Here is a 25,966-nt window from a genome sequence, read left to right as displayed (position 1 = left end):
TGGCTCCTATGACTGGAGTGTTGGAATGGAAGGTTACAGGCTCTTTAGAATAGACAGGCCCAGCAGGCAGGGAGGGGGAGTTGCTGTTCATGTTAGGGATAGGCTGGAGAGTATGGAACTCTGTCTGGGGACAGGTGAGCAGTTAACAGAGAGTTTGTGGGTCAGGTTTAAAGGGAATGTAGCTATGGGAGACATTACTGTCGGGATCTGTTACAGACCACCTGATCAAGAGGACTCTGTGGATGAAGCGCTCTATAAACAGACAGGAACAGCCTCATGCTCACAGACCCTTCTTCTCATGGGGGACTTCAACCACCCTGACATCTGTTGGAGGGATGGTATGTCCCGGCACAAGCAATCCAGGAGGTTCCTTGATTGTGTGGAAGACAACTTCCTTCTGCAAGTAACAGAGGAGCAGACAAGGAGAGGTGCCATGCTTGACCTCGTGCTCACCAACAGGGAAGGGCTCGTTGGAAATGTCACTCTCCAGGGCAGCCTCTGTTGCAGTGATCATGAGATGGTTGAATTTGAGATCCTCAGGACAGTGAGAAGAGCGTGCAGCAAGCTCACTGCCCTGGGCTTCAAGAGAGCAGACTTTGGCCTCTTCAGGAACCTGCTTAGTCAGGTTCCATGGGATATAGCCCTAGAGGGCAGGGGGGGCCAAGAATACTTGCTGATACTCAAGGATCACCTGCTACAAGCTCAGGAGTGTGGTGCCCTGACTAGAAGGAAGTGCAGCAGGAGGGCCAGGAGACCTCCTTGGATGGATAACGAGCTCCTGAGGAAACTTTAAATGAAAAAAGAGGCTTATAAAAGGAGGAAGCAAGGACAGGAGGCCTGGGAAGCATACAGGGATGTTCTTTGGGAATCTAGGGACCAGGTTAGGAAAGCTAAGGCCCAGTTAAAATTAAACTTGGCTAGGGATGTGAAAGATAATAGGAGGGGATTCTATAGGTACGCAGCAAATAAAAGACAGACTAGGGACAATGTGGGCCCTCTGCAGAAGCTATCAGGAGAACTGGCTACCCTGGATTTGGAGAAGCCTGAAGTTCTTAACGACTTCTTCAGCTCAGTCTTCACTGGCAAATGCTCTGACCACACCACTCAAGTCTTGGAAGGCAGACATAGGGACTGTGAGAATGAAGACCTTGGGCCCACTGTAGGAGAGGATCTGTGGATCGAAACCATCTTAAGAACCTGAACACACACAAGTCTATGGGACCTGACAAAATCCATCAGCGGGTCCTGAAGGAGCTGGCGAATGAAATTCCTAACCATCATATTTGAAAAATCATGGCAGTCAGGTGACGAGTGGAGAAAGGGAAATATAACCCCCATTTTCAAGAAGGGGAAAATGGATGACCCGGGGAATTACAGACCAGTCAGTCTCACCTCTGCGCCTGGCAAAATCTTGGAGCAGATTCTCCTGGAAGGCATGCTAAGGCACATGAAAATCAACAAGGTGCTTGGTGACAGCCAGCATGGCTTCACTAAGGGGAAATCCTGCCTGACCAATTCGGTGGCCTTCTATGATGGGGCTACAGAACTGACGGACAGGGGTAGAGCAGTTGATGTCATCTATCTGGGCTTGTGTAAAGCATTCGACACTGTCCCACATGACATCCTTGTCTCTAAACTGGAGAGACATCAATTTGATGGATGGACCACTCGGTGGATAAAGAACTGGCTGGATGGCCGCACGCAAAGAGTTCTGGTCAATGGCTCAATGTCCAGCTGGAGACCAGTAACGAGTGGCATCCCTCAGGGACTGGTGTTTTGGGACCGGTCTTGATCAACATCTTTGTCGCTGACATGGACAGCGGGATTAAGTGCGCCCTCAGCAAGCTGTGTGGTTCGGCTGATACACTGGAGGGAAGGAATGCCATCCAGAGGGACCCTGACACGCTTGTGTGGTGGGCTGTTGCCAGCCTTATGAAGTTTGACCATGCCAAGTGCAAGGTCCTACACCTGGGTCGGAGCAATCCCAAGCACAGCTACAGTTTGGGCAGAGAAGAGATTCAGAGCATCCCTGCAGAGAAGTACTTGGGGGTGTTGGTTGATGAGAAAATGAACATGAGCCAGCTTCAGTGTGTGCTCGCAGCCCAGAAAGCCAACTGTATCCTGGCCTGCATCAAAAGGAGCGTGAGCAGCAGGTCGAAGGAGGTGATCCTGCCCTTCTACTCTGCTCTCGTGAGACCTCACTTGGAGTATTGCATACAGTTCTGGTGTCCTCAACATAAAAAGGACATGGAACTGTTGGAACAAGTCCAGAGGAGAGCCATGAAGATGACCAGAGGACTGGAGCACCTCCCATATGAAGACAGGCTGAGAAAGTTGGGGCTGTTCAGCCTGGAGAAGGCTGCATGGAGAACTCATAGCAGCCTTCCAGTATCTGAAGGGGGACTATAGGGATGCTGGGGAGGGACTCTATTAGGGACTGTAGTGATAGGACAAAGGGCAATGGGTTCAAACTCAAACAGAGGAAGTTTGGGTTGTACATAAGGAAGAAGTTCTTTACTGTTAGGGTGTTGAGGCACTGGAATGGGTTGCTCAAGCAAGCTGTGAATTCTGCATCCCTGGCGGTGTTCAAGGCCAGGCTGGACAGAGGCTTGGGTGACATGGTTTAGTGTGAGGTGTTCCTGCCCATGACAGAGGGGGGGGAACTAGATAACCTTAAGGTCCTTTCAAACCCTAACTATTCTATGATTCTAAGGTCCCTTTCAACACAATCCATTTTATGACTCTGTTTCAGTAAACAATATTGTTCTGTAATAACAGCATATTAGTAAAAACTTCAGACTGAGGATATGATATCCAAGTGTTGTAAAAGTCATAGAATATCATATTATGCGATATTCAGAATATTCCACTTTAAATACAGAATGAGAGCATGATATTACCCAATACTTTACAATACATGAAACCAGGGGCAAGCAAGCAATAAAAGACAGCAAATTCAATCTAAGGTAAAAGTATTATCAGTCTAATTACATACTGTCTATAATTGCCACTACAGTGTCAGGAACCAGAGGGACTACCATGCTGCGGTTCATAGTCCTCACCTTTTCTGAGCTGCATGGAGAAGTCTCTTCCTTTAGCCACATAGTTGCTGTTATGACTCCTGCTTCTACCCGTCCTTCCCTCTAGAAGAGTTAAGAATGTTTGCAATAAAATTTTTTATCTGTTCAAGTTAACGAAGGCAGGCCCAGTTTTAATTTCTTTTTACAGAGGTCTAAGCACCAGAAACACAATCAGCAAAGACCAGGCTTGCATTTTGGCAATACACTTACTGCTCTTTGATCTAATGCGTATCCTGCAGTAAAAGCAACATACTGCATAAATTTGGAGCATTTGATTTACATACTATTTTAATAATTTTAAACTTTTTTCCTAAAGCAGAATACCTGCTTCAATGCTGAAATTACATGCCATGTTTTAATTTAATTTAGAGAAGTTTTGAGCTTAATATCCCCAAGGTTACTCTTGGGTATGCTAACTTTGTGTTACTGTATTACTTTCCCAAGCCTCCTCCTAGCAAAGGCAAAATAACACAACAGAGGGAAACAAACCTAGAATAAAGCTGCAATAAACTCCAAGATGCAATTTAGCTGCAACAAACATACTGGATACTGCATATACTTAAAATCAGTTTGCACTATACACTGTGAAATTGGACCAAAAAGACTTCTTTTTTAGAATAACTAAGAAATTAAAGCATAAAGCCTCAGTTATTTACTTCTATCCTGTAACGTTTTTAAATACAGCATTCTAAAATACATGTTATTAGATAGCTTTTGACACCTCAAAATGTACTATATAAAGGTTACTGTGATCTTAAAAAAGTATTCCTATAATCAGAATTCTGGCTTATATGGTCACTGATCTACTGATGAATAAAAGGTACCTGTACACAGTGTTAACTATATGTGAAAGTATTATAACAATAACTTATGGCATTTTTACTAGGAAAAGAAAAATATTGGCAAACTTTAGAAAACTATAATCAGAACTTTATCCAGTTTTTTTGTTTGATTTAAGGAAATTTAGCTGGTCTACATCAGAGTCAGGAATTAGCATGCCTGTTTCATTTAATGCACTCCTAGACAGGTACTTTTTTAAATTTTACCATTCAGCTTCATAAAGTGTTTCCATTTAAAATTGTAACAAAATAACTCATGAGGAAAGCAAAAATATAAAACTAATAAACAGAATTAAAAGGGTAAGACTTCACACCTCCAGGATGTCTTTGGTAAGACAGGACCCATGAGTCCTAAGTTTGAAAAGGTTATGGATTCCAAAAAGCTCTCCTTGATGTTCCTTTGATCCTTGCACTGCCTCAAAATACCGCTTGGCATTTTCACTTCCAACCACCGCACAGTGAAGTTGCTAAAACAGAACAACACAAAAGATTTCAGAAGTGTTTGCTCCAACTACGCATCAGAATTTCCCAGCATCCACATTATATACACAACTTTAGTTGGAGCAGCCAAAAATTCCTAAGGGAGGATATTTTATTTTGATTTTCCTGGCAGATGCCGGTATAATAGATTGTGTTACAATATGAACCTGCTTGGTTTTACTGAATAAAAAAAAAAAAAGAATATTTCAAGTCTTTTACTTCATTGTTGTCTGATATCAGACATCTGCCGTATACACTACTGACACTTCTCTGTACCTTGACTTCTCATCTTTCATCAGTACTGAATTTTTACTAACTTTTCCACAGTCCTTTGCATTGTATGCTTACTTGGTAAGGACTAAATAAGGCCACAAGATTACTCCAAATAATCTCTGAATATTTTAATTATCATGCACGCTAAGTACACTGAACAGAAGTGACTTAAAAAGCTAGGTAAAAAGGAAAAATGAGTAAATGGTTTGTCAGGCAGAACTAAAACATTTTTGCAGTCAGGCAGGTTTCATTGACCGTAAATTTTCAATACTCGGATAACTGGTCTATTTGATTTTAAACTGAACATCAAAACCATGGTTTTATGGATACAAGACTTGTAATATTTTTTGTGACAGCCTCTAAGTAGTTGGTAGTTCTTCAGTTCTCCTCCTAGTTCTAGCACTGAACCGGCATTTTCCTGGGCAGCACATCCCTGGAATTATACAGGCCAGTAACTGTACAGTCAAATTCTAGTTTAACTTTAGCCAAGCATAGTTTACATCTTTCTTGAATTACTCATATTATTTACAAAAGTATACTTTAGGATACATATATAACTTACCTGGGTTTCTATTACGTTAGATTTCAATTTTATTTACATCAGATTATTCAATCACAAATGACTAAATCAGACAATCAAACACCACAAATTAAAAAAGAATTTAGCAATTTTAAAGTCAAATAGGTCCCTTGGTAAGAATACATTACAAACATGAGAAAGTGTTTTCACATAACTTGATTTCTGAAAAGCACAGATGACAACATTTAGCTCCCTGAGAGCGCATTTGTATAGTTCACCAAAAGCCATGTGCCCACAAGTACTCTTGGTTTCTGAACTTTCAATAGCATAAAAACGCATTTGCTTCAAAACAGACTGAAAATTTCCTGGGTTTGCGTCAATATCAGGCAATGCAATTCAAGTGTAGACTAAAAAAATTAAAATTCAAGATTTATTCTGTTTATTGCTTCCTATTCAACTTGAAAACCACAAGTCAACTTGGGGCAAGAAAAGACAAAAATGCCCCCACAAAAACAAACCGACCACATGAGACTTTCAACAAGTTTTATAGATGCCTTTTGGAAGGCTAAACAGACAATGTCCAGGTCTTCTTTATCTACAGGATCACCAACTGCAAAGACCTCTGTGAAGCATGACACTCCTCCAGGATTTTAGTGAATAGAGCTGGTGGTAAATTGCTATTGCTTATTTTGTTAGCCTGAGATCTCACCTACTGACATCTGCTGTTGAAGTGAATCCTCCTACGTACTTTACATGACAAAGTTTGAAACAGGATGCTCTCTAAGCTTTTCCATTAATGTGGGTATAAAGAATAAATCAACTATTTTTTTCGGCAATGAACACTCCTTTAGACCTTGCTAAAGTAACGTCCATAGAGCAGTGCAATTCCTGCTCCTGATGCGTTTGAAAACTAAATTACTACTCTAGAATCATAGAATACCCAGTTGCGAGGGACCTCAAAGAACACCTTGGCAAAAGCAAGGTCTAGCAAGATGTCCCAGCACCCTGACCAGCCATATCATAAATGCATCCAATGTTGCTTCCCTGGGGAGATTATTCAAATGGATGATTGTTCTCACTGTGAAAAATTCTCCCCTTGTGTCCAATTAGAATCGCCTTGGGAGTAACAGGTACCCACTACCCCTTGTCTTTTCCGCATGGCTTCTTGTAAAAAGGGGGTCTCCATCTTCTTTGTAGCCATCCTTTAAACACTGCAACATGGTGATAAAGTCTCCCCTAAGCCTTCTTTTCTCAAGGCTGAACAAGCCCAGCTCTCTCAGCCTTTCCTCACACAGCATGCTTCCCACTCCTCTGATAATCCTCGTAGCCCTTCTCTGGACCCATTCCAGTCTGTCCATGCCATTTTTGTAAGGCACAAATCAAAACCAAACACAGTATTGCAGGTGTGACATGACAAGCAAGGAGAAGAGTAGGATAATGACTTCTTTATCTATGCTGGCAATGTCCCTGTTGATGGAACCCGGCATCTTGTCAGCTTTCCTTGCTGCAGCTGTACACTGTTCACTCATACTAAGCTTGTTGTCCAACAGGACCCCTAGTCTCTTTCCAGAGCTGTTCCACAATTGGGTAGATCCCAGCCTGTGCTGCACTCTTGGACTGCGTTTAGCCAGGTGCAAGCCTTTCCACTTTTCCTTGCTGAACTTCATATGGTTCTTGTTTGCTCACTCTTCCAGTCCATGTCCTCCTGCAGACCAGCTCCTCCTTCCAAAGTGTCCATTTCCTGACTCAGTTTGGTATCATCAGCAAAGTTAATAAGGGTACACTTCATCCCATCTTCCAGATCACTTATGAAGGTACTAAGCAGTCTTGGGACCAACACTGAGCCCTGTGGGACCCAACTAGTGACAGGTCACCATTTTCAAGACTAGCTATTAACCAAGTTATTATGCTGATCTCATTAGGAAACAGTTGCTAGATTCTGTGCTCCTCAAACTTCTGGTTTTCCCAGTCTTAGGTGTCTAAACTTATCAATGTAACTAGCAAAACTTAAAAAGAGCAAGTGTTCCAGGTTCAGTATTGTGGCAAGCTCTGTAATAGCAGAACTACAAGCCGGTTTTCCTTTCTTTTACAAGCAAGTTTTTAAAGGCAGGAGAGCAGCAATGCCTTCTTGCTTTTCTTCCATAGCACCAGTAAGATTTTTGCTTGTCTTTCTCCAACCCTTCATTTGAGGGTTGGACAAAATCAGACTCCAACCAAATCAGACTGATGCAGAGTCTAACTACAACTCTCAAGGATATATTTTACAAGTCTTGAAGTTTTCGGTATAACTTGATAAATGTATATTGTATAATTAATCAGTCCAAAGTTACAGAAAAACTCAAATACAAATAAAATTGTTTTATTCTTTAACAATTACTTAAAGTTGTGTCTTTGCTTAATCAGTTAAGGTAATAGCATATATCATGAAACCGAGGTAAACTACAATTTTGCTATAGGCTAACTTTGCTTTCAGTCACAAACTGCTTCAAAGATATCCCAATTTCAATAGTTTCTGAACTTTACCTGTTTATAAACTTGTCGCAAGTACATCATCTCCTCCACAGTTCCCAAGGATATCAATCTGAACACTTTAACAGGTTTGTATTGGCCAATCCTGTAAGCTCTGCAGGGAAAACAACATATTAAAAAACATTTTTATCTGTTAAAAAGAGAAAGCACTCTTACGAGTAGTAAAATAAATAAGTAAATAAAAATTCCAATAAAACTCTAGTACTCTAAAGCATTTATGAGTTGGTTGTGTTTTTTGCTAGTTTTTGTTAGGTTTATTTGGATTTTTTGTTTGGTTGGGTTTTTTACTTTTCCAAATTTTCCTCAGTATTTAATTCCCTTTACCCTTAGTTTTCAATATTTCTTCCAAGGTTTATCCAGTTGAAAAGTCTTTCTCCTAAGTTTGTATCACAAGGCCTGTCTCCCACCTCTCTTGAAAACATATCTTCCAATATGTTTTCTCAGTTGTGTTTTTTCACCACCCCATCCCGTGTTCCATCTGCTCTTGCATAAGGTATTCTCTTATTTGCATTATATAGGAGTTAGATCACAGGATTACTTGGGGCAGTCTGTTCTTTCTTAACTTTATAGATTACTTTGCAAGTCACAACATCACAAAACAGCTAATAAACAGGCAATGTTCTATCTAAATGGTAAATTCTGAGACTTCTAATAGATTATATTCCAAAAATTCAACAGAGGCTGATCCAATTTATAGAAATGTGATCTTACAAAGATTCTTTAAAAGCAGACCCTTTCAACAACACACATTGCTGAAACTGGTATTTCTCTTAGAAGCCAGAAAGACTCTTAAAATGGAATTCCGTAACTGGAAGGGACAACAGAAACAAGTTTATTTCTGCTCATGAAAATACACATGTATCTACTGAATTTACAAGGCTTCCAGTATTTTTTACCTCAGCTATTCAAAAGTCTACCCTGAATTCCTAGGCAAGCATCTTACGGTCAAAAAGCCCTAAAAGAAAAATCCAGATTCCTGGAAACACTCCAATGGCATAATATCAGAGATGGGAGCGAGTGCTGAAGAGACACTAATCTCCACAAGTGTGCAGCAGAAAAGAGAATAAATTTTTTTTCAAGGATTCTGGAATTCAAAACATCACTTGAATGAGGGTCAACTACAATGCATTTTGTCTTGACAAACAGGAGAAATGCCATCCAGCTACACAGACACACACATTCTAGAGATCATGAAAAGTTACAGGAGCTACGGTTTGTTGTCTGCTTGGGTTTTGGTTTGGTTTTGTTTTTTTTCTGGTGGGGCGGGGGGGAAGGTGTGGTGTTGGTGTTGTGTTTTGGTTTGTTTGTTTGGGGTTTTTTATGACCCTACATAACAGTGCCACAAAAATAAAATGTAAAATAAGAAATAAATTTCAGGGTTTAAAATATCAACACTAAAAAAAAAAAACTTAGCTAGACATCTCTTACTATCTCATGGACAAGCAAGGCTATATGAAAAATTTCTTCCCCGAGGAAAATTCTAGTTGAACAAAGCTAAAGAAGAATACAACCTGGATTGAGTTCTGTATATTGAAAATATACCTGTCAATAGCTTGAAGATCGTTTGCTGGGTTCCATGTAGGATCAAACAGTATAACAACATTGGCACCAACAAAATTAAGACCCAGTCCACCAGCCCTAAAAATATAAAAAAGAAAAAATAGGACTATTTGACAGTAAGAAAAACAGAACTCCCTCTCCCCCACCCCACCCCATGTATTAATTTCACATTGACGTACCTTTCCCCTACATAAAAAAGACCACAATAGAGATACTGAAAATAGTGGGGTATAGCTTTGTGTTACTATTGTGTTAATAACCACTAAGTACTCAAATAACCACTGCTGTAAAATGCAGTCTTCTCTCTTAAGAAGTAGATTACAAACTGTATGACTAGCTGTGATAACCAACTGCTATCACTTTACTACAGTAGAAGCCCTGACTGTTACTTCATACCCACTAAGCCCTACACAGGTCTACTCCACCAACGATTTTACGTTGGCCAGTTAACATTACAGAAGAAGGAAAACTATAGCTTAAATAAGAGTCTGCATTAAACTTTACTTCCTCTAATCCCAGTACATAGTTTCACAGTAATGCTATGCAGTTTCTACTAAAACGGTCATAGTCTAGGGCATGTCATATCTTTAAGAATTAACAATGGTCAGTTACTTGGACCTTGGCATATGCATAGCTGAATGTTTTATTTTGGAGGAATAAAAGTAAGGAAAACACCACTTTTCATTCAGCAACAAATCAGGCAAATAACAATTCTTTTCAACTGGTTCAACCAACACTCCTACAGGAAGAGACAAGATACTACACAAGCATGTACTAAATACTATTATTAATTTAACTATTAAAATAATTCTTCACATTGACATAGGCAGCACTAATTTTTAAGGGTGTTTTTTTCTGAGTGAAGTACTGCAAAATTGAAAATGTCAATCCCATTTAATTTATCAAGCACCTAGTTTTGGAAGATTGTATTTTGCACAGGGAAAGTTAAAATTTTCAGGTATAAGAATGAATGGAGACAGAAACTAAAAGCTTATGGAACTCCACCAGTTTTTGGTCTACATGGAATTCCTGTCAACATAAATACAGTTGCGGCCTCTTCCTTCCAGGTGTGGTGTGGTGTTGGGTTAGTTAAATCTGGAAAAAGAGAGGAAGTGGGAACCTGCCAATATTAACGGAGGTTTCCGGTGGATAAGCATTCTCAAAGTCTGAAATGCTGAATAAAAATCTTTGTACTTTTCAGAATACCTTACTGTATGTTGGAATTTTGGTGTATTTCTTTTTTAGTGAAGACAGAATTCAGTCTCTCATCTTACCAAACCAGCCCTGCAGTCAAAGTGAAATATAAGTCAACATGTTTCTCCAATGCTTTTTAATAAAAAAATTGCAATATTTGGAACTGCAGTATGAATTATACCTCAGTGCAAAGCCTTAGCACAAGTAAATCAGACTGCCTATAAAAATTAACTGAATAGGCTACTTAGCTTTTTAAAGATTTTGTCTTTCGTTATTTTTAGGTATGTCACAAAAATTCAGATACTCCAAAATGGAAAAAAAAATGGCTGCTATATCCTTCATGGAGACAATGAATACAGTAATTAGTTTGTGCACACTAAATAGTATCTTCCATTTTAACTAGCTCTTAGTCACTACGGCAAGATGGTCCATGCAAATTACTGTAGTATGACTCAAATGAAGACCCCTACATGAAAGGTCCTATAACAGCTCTGTTACAAACAACAGCTTTGAAAAGATCATCTTACTTAAAACTGCACACTGTGTTAAATAAATGGCTTGGTTTTATAACCCATCACTGACAGCTTAATACCTCATTGTTCTAGAGAAAGGCTAGCATGGAAAACCCAGTGAAACACTTTGTAATTTTAACCAAGGGTCTGTCTTTAATCATAGAATGGACTGGGTTGGAAGGGACCTTAAAGATCATCCAGTTCCAACCCCCATGCCATGGGCAAGGACACCTCCCACCAGACCAGGCAGCTCAAAGCCCTGGCCGATGTGGCCTTGAACACTGCCAGGATGGGGCAGCCACAAATTCTCTGGGAAGCCTGTGCCAGTGCCTCACCACTTGCACAGTGAAGAACTTCTCCCTAATATATATTCTAAATCTACCCTGCCATTTTAAAGCCATTTCTCCTCAACTGTCACTACATGCCCTTGTAAAATATCACTCTGCAGATTTCCTGTAGGCACCTTATAGTTACCCGAAGAGTGCTCTAATGTCTCCCTTAGACTTCTCCAGAATGAAAAAACCCAGCTCTCCCAGCCTGTCTCAACAGGAGAGGAGCTCCATCCCCCAGGTTATCTTCATAGCCCTCCTCTGCACTTGCTTCAACAAGTTCACATTCTTCTTGTTATGGGGGCCCCAGAACTGAATGCAAGACTCCAAGTGGGGTCCCATGAGAGCAGAGTGGGAAAATCACCTCCCTCGACCTTCTGGTCACACTCCTTTTGATGCAGCCCAGCATACAGTTAGCTTTCTAGGCTGCAAGTGCACACTTGAGGAGCTCATGCTGAGCTTCTCATCAACCAACACTCCCAAGTCCTTCTCCTCAGTTCATAGGTGCTCTCAACTCATGGTCTATACTTAATGGTTTGATAGAATTGACAAGCTCTGTAGAAATCAATCATATTTTCTCTCAACACCCATAAAATATATTTATCCATATAGCTACATTAGTCATAGCTATCAATAAAGGTACTATGGCTACCTATGACTATGTTTAATACTACCAATAACTGCAAGACTTGAGGTCTTACTATATGGACATGCGGGATTTTTTGTTCGTGAGTTCTTTTTTTCACTTAAGGCTCCATTTCCCAGAAAACTCCCCAAGCAACTAAAATGAGGTTTTCCAAATGCCTGTGGGCTGTACCTAGCCAACTGAAGGCAGAAACAGTGCTTTAGTGGTAAAAAAAAAAAAGAATAGAAACTAGGAACACTGTAAATTTAACAGCGAAGTCACCACCCCTCTCTGCTCTGTAAGCGGAATTTACAGATTGGTGCTTCCTGATTTAAAGTCGTATGTTGACTATGCCAGTGGAATATAATGGCAGACTCAAGATCACTGCGCAGGGAATTCACCCTTTGCAGATTGCATTCTACAGCCAAAAGACTGTGTATTTTCAGCAAAAATCAACATTTGGTTCTCCAAGCAATACGACTTTCAGAACACATACAGGTTGACTACACGGAACAGTTGGCCAAAACCAGACAGAAGCGTATGACCCAATTCTGTTAATTTACTATGTGTTGAGAAATAAAGAACATACTTGTTGTGGTTTAAGACCAGCTGGTAACTCAGCACCACACAGCTGCTTACTCACCTCCTGCTTCCCCGGGTGGGATGGGGAGGAGAATCTAAAGAACGTAAACCCCACGGGTTGAGATAAGAACAGTCCGGTAACTTAATACAAATACAAATGCTACAACTACTACTGCTACTACTACTAACAATAATAATGATAAGGAAAACAACAAGGGGAGAGAATATAAAACTAAAAAGGGAAAGGGGCAAAAAAAAAAGCAATAAACACAAGTGATGCACAATACAATTGCTCACCACCTGCCAACCGATACCCAGCCCAACTCGAGCCATGAGCTGGCCTTTCGGGTGAGTCCCCCCAGTTTATATGTGCTGTGGTATGGAATACCCCTTTGGCTATTTCGGGTCTGGTGTCCTGTTTCTGCTTCCTCCCAGCTAATTGTGCCCCTCCTTATTGGCAGAGCATGAGAGACTGAAAAGACCTTAATCAGGTTAAGAGCTACTGAGCAGCAACTAAAACATACGTGTGTTATCAGGACTATTCTCAAACTGAAACCAAAACACAGCACAGTGCCAGCTACTACCAGAGGAAGAGAAAAATTAAACTGTTACAGCTGAAACCAGGACAATACTGTAAAGTCCTATTGCCTGAAATGTGAGTAAGAGGGAAAATTAATCTTTTGTAGAGTAGCACTGGGATAAATCACCGATTTCCAAATGATTATTAAATTTCCAAAGGAAATATTAAAGCTGCTTCCATTACTGCCTATCAAGCAGGAAAAAAGATCACTTTGTGTTATCTGTGATAAACTACACAAAGTATCACCCCTTATGTTTTGCTTAGTAAACATTGGTTATAGTGACTGTGATTCCATTGTTGTTCCTTCCATTTATTCAGTGAATCAAGACTCATCTCAGGTACCACCAGCAGGTATAGAAAGCTCACCGGTCTCTCTATTCACAAGCTCTCATAACGAAGAGGAGAAAGTCCTTCTCTCTTTACCTCACCTTCATTTTTAGTCCCATGTAAATTAGTGGATGAGAACTGAAAAGGTTATGATTATATATCTAAACTAGACTGACAAAAGCACCAACTATAGTCTCTTTCCTAATGCTATCGATGCAGTTACTCCCTGCAGTCTTCAGACACAAGGAACAAGAACTCATAAAGGTCTTACAGAAGTTGATGGCCAGGTTCCAGATTTGATTGAGAATACAAACAAATCAGTAAAACCATTTGAAACTAGGATTCAGAAGACTCACTTGCTTCAGATCTTAGAAATCCATTAAGCAGAGAAGAAGGGAAGGGAGGAAGCCTCCAAATATTATAGGAAGCTTTAGAGCACAGCAGTGAGTCTATGTCAACTAACAGATGAGAACAATTCACTTTCTCAGAAAAGTAATACTTCACAAGGTCATCAAGCAAAATACAGACTTATTTACTAAACATTAGGAAGGCAGAATGAAACAAATTTCAAGTTAAATTTTCTTACATTGTTGATACAAGACATATGTTAATTTCTTGAATACTGTTGAACTCTCTTACAATTCTCATTCTATCTTCTGATTTTGTATTTCCATCAAGTCTTCGGTAATCTAGCCCAGATGCCATACAGTATTGTTCCAGCACATCTAGCAACTGGGTGGGAAAAAAAGAAAGAGAAAAAAAAAAAGAAGGATGAAGTGCTTACTATTATCTTCTTAATTAACTTAATTACAGAGGACATGCTTCTGAAACAATAGGACATATTCTATTTTTAAGAGATCAAGAATTGAAAGTGAGAGCAAATCTTCATAATTTTTATATCAACACTGACTCTCTTTAGCTGCGATTCTACAGCACTCAAGGTTATCAGTATTGGTCTGCTGTGGTCTCACTCAATCCTCCAACCATGACTTTCTGTCCCACCCCTAAGGTATGCTGAATCAGTTTCTTCCAATAAACTGGAAGGCAACTTAAACAGTTTTCTACCATCTCGGCAAATTACAATGGCTTGAAATACAGTAGATGAGCACCAGGAAAAGCAGAACACTGGTATGCACAGTCAGAGTTCAGAGGAATGAAGTGAAAGAGAAAGACATGTGAACAAACACTTTGCTACTGCATCCAAATACTGAACTTGCAGTCTTTCTTGAAAAAAAAATTAAATATCGAAGACTAAGAACTGTCACTGATGCTATTATTTTTTAACACTTTTTAGTGCTATCATCACACATATTTAAGAAAATATGTATTTTAGCTTGCACCATTTCAGGAAACACATTACTCCTTAGCAAGAAACTCAAGAAGGTCTCCTAAAAGCAAAACGTGCATACACCTCTTGCTCTAGTTAAACAGTTTTAAGTTCAAACCAACTGATGAAGTTTCATGGCTGCTGATGCTCAAAAGCCAACATATCAGAAAAATTTACCTATTTTAAGCGGCAACACAAAGGTTGTGGTATCCTTCAGTTGTACTTCACTGTGACACTGCTCTAACACAAGACACACCAGCTGAACTCAGTATGAGCTATCTACACCTGAAGTAATACAACAGTTTTGAAAAGCTCTTAAGTAAGTCAGCAGTTTTTCGTTTGTTTTGCTATCACCATTTTTATCATGAACATGAGGTTTTCAACGTGGTTCTGGAGTACGTTGCACTGTCCTCATCATTATTACCCACAGCACAAAGAGAATGTAGTTGATAGCTGTCACCTCCAGGCTTTACACTTCAGAACTTGCTACTGTAGTTAACTGATAAAAATCATATGGAGCTCACCTTTGTGGAAAAGGAGAAAAGAAGAACTTTATCCTTGTTCCTTCGGAAGTGATTTAAAAGCTGCTGAAGGACCTGTAAATGAACCAGAGACTTTACCTACAGGTCATCTCACACACACTTACTTGTGTTTTCAACATTTAAATACGCTACACCATAATTAATTGTTTGCAAAGCCAGAGTCATAACAAAAAAACTCTGCTAACACAATAAAAATGCCAAGCGTACATTTCTTCAGTGATGTATTTGGAACTCCTGCTGCAAAAAGGCAATAATACCACTAACAGGTAAATTCAAAAGCTATTTGTGTCAGTGCATCGACTGCAAAAAACGTTCCTTATCTGATGTGCTAGCTCAACTTATGAATCCTTGCATTTCACAAATGCACACAGTACCCTGAAAACATGAAGGCCTGTTTAAACTTTCTGTACTACATCTGAGCTCAGAACTGGAACTTGACTTCTTAAAATAATCAGTGAGATGTATGCCCCTCCTCATTCCCGCTCTTGCCTGTTGCTCTGTTTACAGTAGGATCCAGCTTCCCAGCATCTGCACGGACCTTGAAATGCCAATAATCCGCCCACACACAAGGTTCTGCTGGTGGGGAAGCAAATAATCCAGAGCCTTGTATATAACAGTGATACTGTTATTTTCAAAGGAAGCATGTCCACATCTGGCAATGGCAGCTCCAGAGTACCATGCAGAAGCAATACACAAAGGGGAAAGAGGAATTTTCTGTACCAGGCCTGCAGCCTTCTCCCACTGGGCAATAAATATTTAAAAAATTGTATTTATTCAGTAATAAACATAACTGTTAATCAACACTGATTTCATTAAAAGCCTAACAAATCTTCCTCAACCAAATAATGATGACTGTTTATATTAATCTTACAATTCTGGACGGTATCTAGACTATAAAATATTAATTATACATCACTTACAAGCCTTTTTGTATGTGTTAGCCACACAGTTACAAGTGAAAACAAGGTAAAACGAGAGAATTTGCCTGGTTTGTACAAAAAGATATAATCCAGAATTTATTTTATTGGGGTAAGTCTGTATCAGGTAATTTAAAAGAGCTAAATGACTTATATTTGCATTTCAATTTAGCTACATTTGAATGTCAATTTACCAGTGACATTTTTTGAAAGTAGAAGGAATGTGGCTACTGTACTGTTGCTATTAAAGTACACAAATAATGAATTTTCTGTAAGAATACACACAAACAAATCCACCTGTTTTGTTTAAATAAAATGGATCAATGTCATGCCCTTTGAGATTTCAGGTATTTTGAAGAACAGCTCTGACTAAGAACGAAAAATGATGGGTTTGCACCAAAAAAGAAATAAAACCTATGTTTGTGCATCAACTCCTGAAAGTTAAATCTGAAAAAGACACACTTGATCAGACTCAAACAAAAGTAGAGTGCTCTTTTTAAGAGACCACATGAATTTAAATGAGTATCTCTTCATTATTATACACTGTGACTTGTCTGTGACGAAGTGGTACCTACCACATTTAAGAACACCTTGTCTGTATACAGATGCCCAAGTTAGCCTACAGTGTTTTTAGGCTTCAGAGCCACACCTGCCTGGGTTAAGGTTATGTTTAGCGGCAGAAGTTACTATAATTTGCAAGGTGCTCCGAAACACATACATATTTCTACTGAAATAATGATAATATGCTAGGTAAAAATAAGATAACAGCCTCTGCTCTTTTGCCACCACAGTTATGCTCATACTCTGGCACTGCAATAGCAGAATCTTCTTCCTTACCACCCAAGATCACCACACACAAGCATAGGAAAAACCTTACTGCTACCAGCCAAGGTTACACCCAACCCACACAGACACAGCCAGCTGCACCCCCAAGAAGTCCCTGCAGTCTGTGCTGTCCCAAAAGCAACTCAGACCTAAGCCATGGTGTGGAACAGATTCCTCTCAACAGGCAGATGATGGTGGGACCTCTGTCTTAACTCAGTCATTTCTGCTTGCCTGTGCTGTTTGCTACTCCGTCAAAACAGACAATCAAAATGTTGTCAGGCAGTGTTGGAGTGAAGGAGGCAAGAGCCTTAAGAGACAAATTTCTAGAGCAAGGAAAATTATTTTTAACCAATAAAAAAAGAGCCTCATAAGCACTACTGAAGATCACAGACTTCGTTTTTACAGGTATGTATTAAATATTTGCTGGTAATTTAACCATAAAGTTGCCTTCCATGAGATGACTAAGTGTTTATAACCAAGCTAATATGCAGGCCTCTCACATGGATGTAGTAACAGAAAAGAAAGATGTTGCTCACATAATAACAAATCAATAAAGTGATAACCACTACTCCTGCTACAAAAACGTGGCCCTGCCACTGCTTCCCTGAGAGTCCCAACTAGCAACTGTAATATGAAGATTTATAGAGAACAAAAATATAGCACACTCAATCCTGCATAGCTTCTCACCTCCAATTACTCTCAGGCCAGGAACGCTCCTAAACCTAGTATGGTTTTCTTTCTAATTAGCTATATTAAACGTCATTTCCAGTTATTCATCTTGTTCCCCTCTGAAACCAGAAAAAGTCACCATTTTTCAGGTAAGGAGCTTTACAGGTTTAGACTTAACACATTTTGTTCATCTTTAATGTGGCTATTACTAGCTTCATTTGATGTCTGAAGGGTTAGAAGACAAAATAAACACTCACTACATCTTTGCCAGTTCCATGCTACTCACGAAAGTGCAGGTCCTTTTCAAATTCATTCTAAGACATTTTTTCCAGGCTGAAGAGCCACATCATATTTGGTTGTTTCTGTTCCACTGTACTGATCACCTTTGTGGCTCTTTCCTGAACCCTTCTCTGAACCTTTTCAAGGTCTAACAGATGCTTTTTGAGAGAAGGCACTGGAACTACCCACAATACTGAAGGTGTGCAGAAATCATTAAGCCCATAATGATTTTGTTTTGCTCCATTTCCCAAGTATTTCTGATTGCCACTGCACCAATGGTTTCATGGAACTCTGTCATAATATGACCCCAACCCCTTGAGTATAAGGGTAATTTCTGTGCCCATCACTGAATATGTGAAGGTTACATCTTAGATTATCTCAGATCACTCCTTCGAGTCTGCCCACAGACACCCTGATCCACGACAAGAGCTACCTGTTGTCACGGTAGCACGACATATTATTCACAAACAGAATTATTAAAAACCAACAACCATTAGGTGCACATTTTCTTATAATCATCTACTATACTAGCAGACCTATTACTATTACCAACACTTCATTTTCCTCTAAAGAACATGTTTACCTTCATTTTTCCACTGTACTTTGGATCTGAAATGGTTTCAAAGGCTGCATCTTTGCTTAACTGCACAAAATCTGGAAAACTGGAAAATACTTGGCTGCACACCCGTTTGATATGTGCTTCCTGGAAAAAAAGCAGAAAGTTTGAGTAAGCACTAAAAATTACAGAACTACACTGGGAAACCAATAAGCCATACAAGGAGTCAAACAGGCTGAAACAAGTGCCCTGCTGAAGTAACTCAAGCAGAATGACTCTAGTGTTTTTATTCAGGTCTCTGCAAGAGTGCTGGATAAAACACCTCCTGTCTGTTTCAGTTTGCTTCATTTAAAAAGGACCTTAATCTGAAACCACAGATTCTAGTTACTACAGTAAGAGATGTCCAAAATTTCTTCTCCTGGAGAGAGACAGCAATAGGACTGGCCAGAATCATCAGCCTCAAGAACCCTGATGATCTGAGGTTTCCGTTACCTTACAGGTATGTATCAGTGTTTATTTCTCCTGACCCTCCTGCATACGCCAACACATGAATTACATACTGTTCCACCAATATGACAAAAATAAAAATAAAAATATGGGGAATGCATTTAAACTGTTGTCCTGGGTTCAGCAGTGGCTGAAAAGCCACTACTAGAATTTGGGTAGCTCAGATCTTGACCACACACTCTAAGTCTACCTTTCCAGAAGAACAGAAAAGGTCTTGTGACTCACCTAAGAACAGCACATGTGACAGACTTTAATCCTAAAAGTAAGAAATACTACAAAATACCAGTTTCTTCAGTAAATTTGAGAGGTTAATAATTATGTACTCCTATACTGTTATTCCTGTGGCTATTTAAACTCTCAAATGTTACTACAACAAAAACTACATCCACAGTACAAAAAAAAAACCAAACAAAAACAACCAACCAATGAAACAAACCAAAACAAAACCAATACGGGAAACATTTGGGTGTATACTGCATATAAGACTATGAATGCTAACAACACTCCCTAAAAAGCAAAACTGCTTTAATGGAACAAACTTGCCAGAATTAGCTAGGATTTTCCATTTCCATTCCTCTGTGGCTTCTGAGGTGAAGTGGCAACATCCCTTGATCCCTCTGCTCATTCTTGGATTTTAAGGCTCGCATACAATTGTTTTTAAAAACTGTGGGTCTTGTAGGTTAGCTGCCCCAGTAACAAGATAAACTGATACTGATCTCTCACTAAATATGAAGTACCACAGGAAAAAAAACAACACATTCTATTTGCTATTATTTATTTATTTGCACAAATATATTCCTTTTACTAGGCACTTGTCATAAATGGAGCAGAAATGCCAATATTATAAATGACTACAAATTACTCTCCCCTTTAAAGCTCTTCAGTGTCTATAACCCTTATTTTAAAATATGCATCAATTAAATGATATACAGAGAGCTGTTACACAACATTACAAGGGCTGCATTCTAAATTACTAAACGGAAAAGGAATTTGGCAATATATTTTAATGTCAGTTAGATAAAACTTAAAAAGGAGGCCAGCAGCAATTTCATTCAAGAGCTTTCATCCTTTTTTCCATTAGACCATCCTTTACATACTTCTGAGACTAACCTGCTGCTTGCTAGTGTTGTCTGTCTGCAGCAGTGCAGCATGATTTGCAACCTTCTGTAGAATTGTCAGGTAACTGAAGCGCAGCGACTTAATTGTTTCACCATAAGCGTTTTCCTACTCCCCATAAAAAAAACAGAAAAGAATGGTTATGCAAACAAATACTCCTGAAAATAAAAATTCATCTATAATAGCTGCTAGCTTTACAAGGTTTAATGCATTAGCGATTGTAAGTAGTACTATAATTGACCCCAAATAGATGTATACTGTATTTCTAACAAAAATTAAATGGCTTTTTTTTTCCACTCAGCTTTGTGATACTATTAACAGAAAACATCTTCTCAAAAAGAAAAACCCCACACCTATGTTCATAGTTCAATAAACACTTCAGATAGCACAGTATCTACAGAAATTACTAAAATAACCAAGAATTCCTCAATAGACAAAAAAAAAAAAGACAAACTTTACAACTGATGCAAAAGTAAACCAAACCAGAAGTGTTTGTATGAATTCTTACGTAATGACTGCTAACTTTACAGCAAAAGTGTTTAAAGTTTTATAAACATCTCAAGTAACAAACAAAATATTCTACAATGCAGCAGCAACATCAGCTATTTTTCTGGTTATGGTTGCCTGATTCAACCAATATTTGTTTTCCTTTCAAGTTACTAAATTTCATGGTTAACTTTGGAATAAGACAGTCTTTAAGAGCACTTAAGTATCCGCAGGCGTGCTTACTGCCCTTTGTGAATCAAGTTCAATAACATTTTAATTTTTCTACAAGACATCATGAGAAACAAAAGTCTGCAAAGAACTAATGCTTGTAACCATGAAATATTAAACAGGCTGGTTGGAAGACTGTTTTAAAAGAATAATGTGAAGACTGAATAAGCTACATCATTTGGAAAAAAAAAAAAAAAAAAGGCCAAACAAAAAACAACAAAGACACCCACAACATGAGGATCAAAACAGGCCAGAAGGAGAACAGGGAGATGCAAGTACAAGACATATGCTTCTAAATGCTTAAGATGTGTTTAATCCGAGTGACATGGGCAAAACAAACCCAAAGCTGGACTTGTTGAATGCTAATGAAGTCCACGGAAGACAGAAGAAATCTGCAAAGCTGCTACTACTGAACAAAGTTCTGCTTGCGCTCTATGGTTACTGTCAGAGTTCTCCTTTAAATGATGCAAAGCAAAGCACATGTTTATTGGCACAGAAAGACAATCCAACTGCAGTTGTAATGCAAAGCCCAGCAAACTGCTAGGTCCAGAATGCCTCTGGTTTGCAGTTTCTGCACAGACTGCCTGAGGCACATGGGAGCAGTATGCCCGACACATCCTGAACATGCCAATGCAATACCCACGCCAACATCAACTATATCACAGGTGGACTTAAGGCAAAGATCCAGAATTTACTGCATAAACACCTGCTTGGGGCATGCAAAACAGCTCTGCTGTGATCCCAAAGTGCCTAACACCATGATGCTCCTGATGCAGCCACCCCTGTTTCCAGTCAGGCCTTCCCAAACAGATGGCTTATGAGCATGCAATCATTTCAATCAGCATTTCATCGGCACCGAGTCTCTGGAGAAAATCAGAAAGATTACATTCTAAAATCCAAACAGTTCAAGTCCTTACTTTGTAACAACAGTTCTTTCTTTTACGACCACTGTTGCAGCTGCAGGGCTCTCCTGCTCGTAATACTAAGCTCACATCCTCTGTCTCTAGCACAGCCTGGTACACTGCTTTCTGGAATTCAGTGAGAGAACAGTACACCATCTGCCAAAGAGAAACCCCCAAAACACAATTTCATGCAGCATGTAATGAAAAGCAAAAGAGTACTGAATCAAAAAAAATACACCATAGGAGACAAAGTAGCAAACAAGATTATATTTGCTCAAGTAGTTACAGAAAATTATTCTGCCGCCAAATTAAAAAATGTGGATCTTGACATCGTAACAGCATTAAATTGTAGCCAAAAATGTATGGATACTTCTTTTATCACCTCCCAGAATTCTAGAGAGTATCAATTTCAAGCTACAAGAACCTGCTGCTAGGTTTCTATAAACCTTTCGATATGGTTCTTGTAGAGGTGGAAAAAGTAAGAGAAATAAACACGTAACTGTAATTGTGGACTTCCCTCTGCTTTGCCAGTTGCTTAATTTTCCCTTTCTTTCCTCTTTTTAGGCACTAGCTGCTGTAGGGCACTACCACAGGCAGGGCAAAGAGAATAAGGAATGAGAAGGCAAGGATCTATACAGTGCTATGGCCAAAACTCTTATCCCTCTTCTTAGAGACCATGGGTGGCATCTCCATGACATCTTTAGCCTTAGCAGCAGGAGACAGAAATCCTAAGATCATTCCTTAACCTAGGCTACCCACACAGCAGCAGCACCATGCTGAGCTATAATAATAAAGCAGTAACTTGAACATATACTCACATTAACAAGAGAATAAAAAGAATAAAACCTGCTAGATTTAGAAAAAGCAACTGACTGATGTTTGTGTTAATCTTTCCTTCCAAAGACAGCTTAGATGACATTATTATACACTAAGGATGAAGAATAAATACCAAATTTTGAAAAAAAAAACAAACAGCTGCAAACTAATGTATTTGTCTATTTAGAAGGAAAGCACAAGTATGTGCAATAAGAATTTATCAGAATTCTCAGCTATAGTCATAAAGTATTATAACTTCGTATAATGATTACAATGAACAGGATCCCAGACCTATCAACAATCAGGATTTAGGGTTTTCTTTTATTTAGTGATCAGAACTGAGGGAATTAAAAATAAAAACCTAAAAACATATAGTTCAACGCACAAGGTGTTAAACTGCAAATTCTGAAGTCCTACATAGAATTGAGAGATTTAGATACACTGTACTGGCTTTGCACAGATAAGTGCAAAAGTGCACATAAAATAGATGTATAAATCACTAGTCAGAAGTCTAGCTGAGCATTTTCATGCTTGATTAACTCCATTTCAACAAGCAATCATTGTAATTATGTGAACAAAGCACACTACTGCATGTGCATTTTTTCCAAGGCTCTGGATTATTCTTAAATTTGTAAGTCCAAGACAGAAACATAAACTACTACAGGCATGATGAAAGAGAGAAAACACAACAAAAACAAAAAAGAAGATATATATTCATTAATACTGTATTTCAAAACTGCAGGCACTCTTACTCTGTCCTCCTTTTTTGGCAACTGATCACTGATAAGTGCTTTGCTTCTTCTCAGAAACCAGCCAGACATTTTTCTTGCTAGCTCCACCATGGCCTTACGACCTGTTGCTAGCTCTCTTTTACTTGCAGTGTGCCTCTGGCCATGCTCCACTGGATCAGAAAACTTCTTCTTGAAGTGTACTCTGCTACCCAAAAGTCCTGGTACAGCCCTATAAAAAAAAACAAAAGGGTGTGGAGGGTGGCATGTGCGCAAAGGAATAACAGCATTTTCTTTACTCTAAGGCAGTCTCCCTTTTTCCATTAATTAAAAGCATACATGAATTTTTTCTGCACAACAGCAAGAGATCTTAGAAAAATAAATAAAAATTGTGTATATAGATAAAAACATATACTACTTCCAGATATGCCATTTTTTTTTATCTGCCTTCTGTGACCCTTAAACATTAAGAGATTCCCCTTAAGAAAAGAGTTGTTATCTCCAGAAAAACAAAAGCTCATCAGACTAACAGAAGTCACAAGTATACAAAACCTCTAAACTATCAGACCATTACTGTTCTGGAGCCTGAACTGGAAACTAAGCAGTCATGTTCTCATTTTTTACTGTTTTTCTTAGAATCACATTATGCAGATATTACAATTTACTAAATAAAATCTTAGGATACCCAACAGCAAAAAGGGTTTGGTAATCACTGGCAGCTTTACATATTGGAAAAATTTATTAACAATATCAGCATAGTTTTAATGGACTGGATGCAACACTAAGCTTACTGTCAAAATATTTTCTTCTCCATATTTCAATTCACTACATATATCCCTATATTTAAAGTATGTTTGCTCTGTTCCTCCTCTGTAGAGGATCTCCAGAAAGTCTCCTACGTTTCAATTTCTATCTAGGGCTCGTTTCACCCCTCCCGCTCCATTTTCCTGGAGAAAACTACTGCTTTGCAATTATGTGCACTTGTGTGTTTTGGAAAACAGTAAGATATCGTTACTTTCATCTTCTAAATAAGTCAGAATGACCTGCACATATTGGACAGAGCAAATGCACAACAGTGTTCAAACTTCTGTAATGATTCTCCATCTACCCTGTGGAGGTCAGAAGGACGGAAAAGTCTGTCCTTGGAAAAGGAAGGTAAACATGGAGGGCAGGAGGGGGATGGGTAGCATTTTAACTGCTTCCTATATTCCCCAAAGAAGCCAGATCTGAGATGCTCCAAATGTACTAAATAACAGAAAAACTCATATCAGGAGCTTACCTCTGCAGACGCAGTGGAAAAACATACTTACATACTGACAAAACACTGTTTTTTTGGGGGGAGGATTACAACTTGTTGGGTTTTCTGACACAGATGGGTCCATATCATCCATCTCCTTCCCAGCCCCACCACATGGTTAACATACAGAGATGTTTGCCCATAAAAAAAATAAAAAAATAAATAAAACTTTATTTACCAGTCCATAACACACCAAAGTTCCTTCATATTGTTCTGAAGAATGGTTCCAGTAAGACCAATGCGAACGCTGCATTTTAATGACTTCATGGTTTGAGCTATTTGAGCCTTTGGATTCTTGATTCTATGTGCTTCATCCACTATTACAGCAGACCATTCTACGCTGCAGATCAACAAAAAATACTGTGTTAACTGAAATTGCTTATCCCATCATTCCACATGAAGTCAGCCACACACTATTGCTTTTTGATTGCATTACACTACTCAGTTTCTCTATAGTCTGTTTGTTTAATAAATTCAACTGCCATAGTTGAGTATAATGGCTAAACTACATAGCCAAATAAATGAACTAATGCTAAATGTATCAAATGCTTTCTCTGAAGAAAGCAGTTTTCAGTATCTGGAGCAATCAATCCAGCATATCTCACCAGCACTAATTTCGCTCATAAGTAAGAGTTAGAAAAATTAAATCTCTGAAGATAAACTACTGAAAGATGCTTAATGCAGGTATGCTTCATTTTCCCCAATGAAAACTATCCAGTGTAACTAGAAGTAGACTGAAAGCACTTCAATCTGCATGGTGCTCTACATCACTCAACTTCTTCATTATGTGTATGATATCAATATGGCAGAGGAGTTTAAATATTTTGTGATTTTGCAACTAGGAAAAACGTATCTAGAAGCAAGAACTGAAAGGTATTTTGCAGCTGATTTCAAGCATAAAACTCAGAGGTAGAATGACCTGTATGTATCCTGTGATACTAATTTATCAAGTACGTAGGAAGAGATTTGTTAACTGTATGAGACTGCTTTATATATATATGAATGCATATTTCACGACAAAATCATATCCACTTCAATAATATTTCAGACTCCAAAAAGCTGAAACAGACATGCTTAGGAAGAAACCCCTCTCCTGAATGGGCTGCATTTAGTTCACTAATCTGAAAGCCAAACTTGTGGCATTTGTGATGCCTGTTAAATACATTCTTTCATATCTAAGTTCCTTATGTGCTAAGATCTGCTAAAAATTGGGAGTTTCTGAAGAGGGTCCAACAAACTATTATATATTAGCTCCTTCAACTTAACCTCTCACTATGTGGATGTACACGCATAACTGATCCCATGTATTCTTCTCCACAATAGTTAATTACTTAAGACCAG

At 38.8% G+C, this 25,966-nt stretch overlaps 1 protein-coding gene across 14 annotated transcripts in view; it reads right to left on the bottom strand.

Annotated features, from left to right (window-relative positions):
- The window catches only part of ERCC6L2 (ERCC excision repair 6 like 2), a 66,141-nt gene that overhangs the window by 31,585 nt on the left and 8,590 nt on the right, over nt 1-25,966 (bottom strand). For 11 of the 14 annotated variants that reach the window (XR_009743914.1, XR_009743911.1, XR_009743910.1 and 8 more), the window contains 11 exons: nt 24,804-24,965; nt 23,353-23,560; nt 21,800-21,940; nt 20,163-20,276; nt 18,573-18,692; nt 15,282-15,353; nt 14,017-14,162; nt 9,264-9,359; nt 7,716-7,815; nt 4,234-4,386; nt 3,063-3,143 (listed from right to left, as the gene is read on the bottom strand). Coding sequence is in view for 10 of the 14 variants with exons in the window: in XM_061456322.1 (XP_061312306.1) it covers nt 3,063-3,143; nt 4,234-4,386; nt 7,716-7,815; nt 9,264-9,359; nt 14,017-14,162; nt 15,282-15,353; nt 18,573-18,692; nt 20,163-20,276; nt 21,800-21,940; nt 23,353-23,560; nt 24,804-24,965 (1,393 nt within the window). In the remaining 4 variants the exon portion in view is untranslated. Of the gene's footprint in view, nt 1-3,062; nt 3,144-4,227; nt 4,387-7,715; nt 7,816-9,263; nt 9,360-14,016; nt 14,163-15,281; nt 15,354-18,572; nt 18,693-20,162; nt 20,277-21,799; nt 21,941-23,352; nt 23,561-24,803; nt 24,966-25,966 lie in introns of those variants that run through there. The other 3 variants (XM_061456315.1, XM_061456323.1, XM_061456316.1) reach the window with 3 other exon arrangements.

This window comes from Pezoporus flaviventris, unplaced genomic scaffold (genome assembly GCF_033815535.1).
Source record: "Pezoporus flaviventris isolate CSIRO_AGI_PZ_B2104156 unplaced genomic scaffold, CSIRO_AGI_Pfla_v1 ptg000022l, whole genome shotgun sequence".
Lineage (NCBI taxonomy): Eukaryota > Metazoa > Chordata > Aves > Psittaciformes > Psittacidae > Pezoporus > Pezoporus flaviventris.
This window is presented reverse-complemented; position numbering and strand designations above follow the sequence as displayed.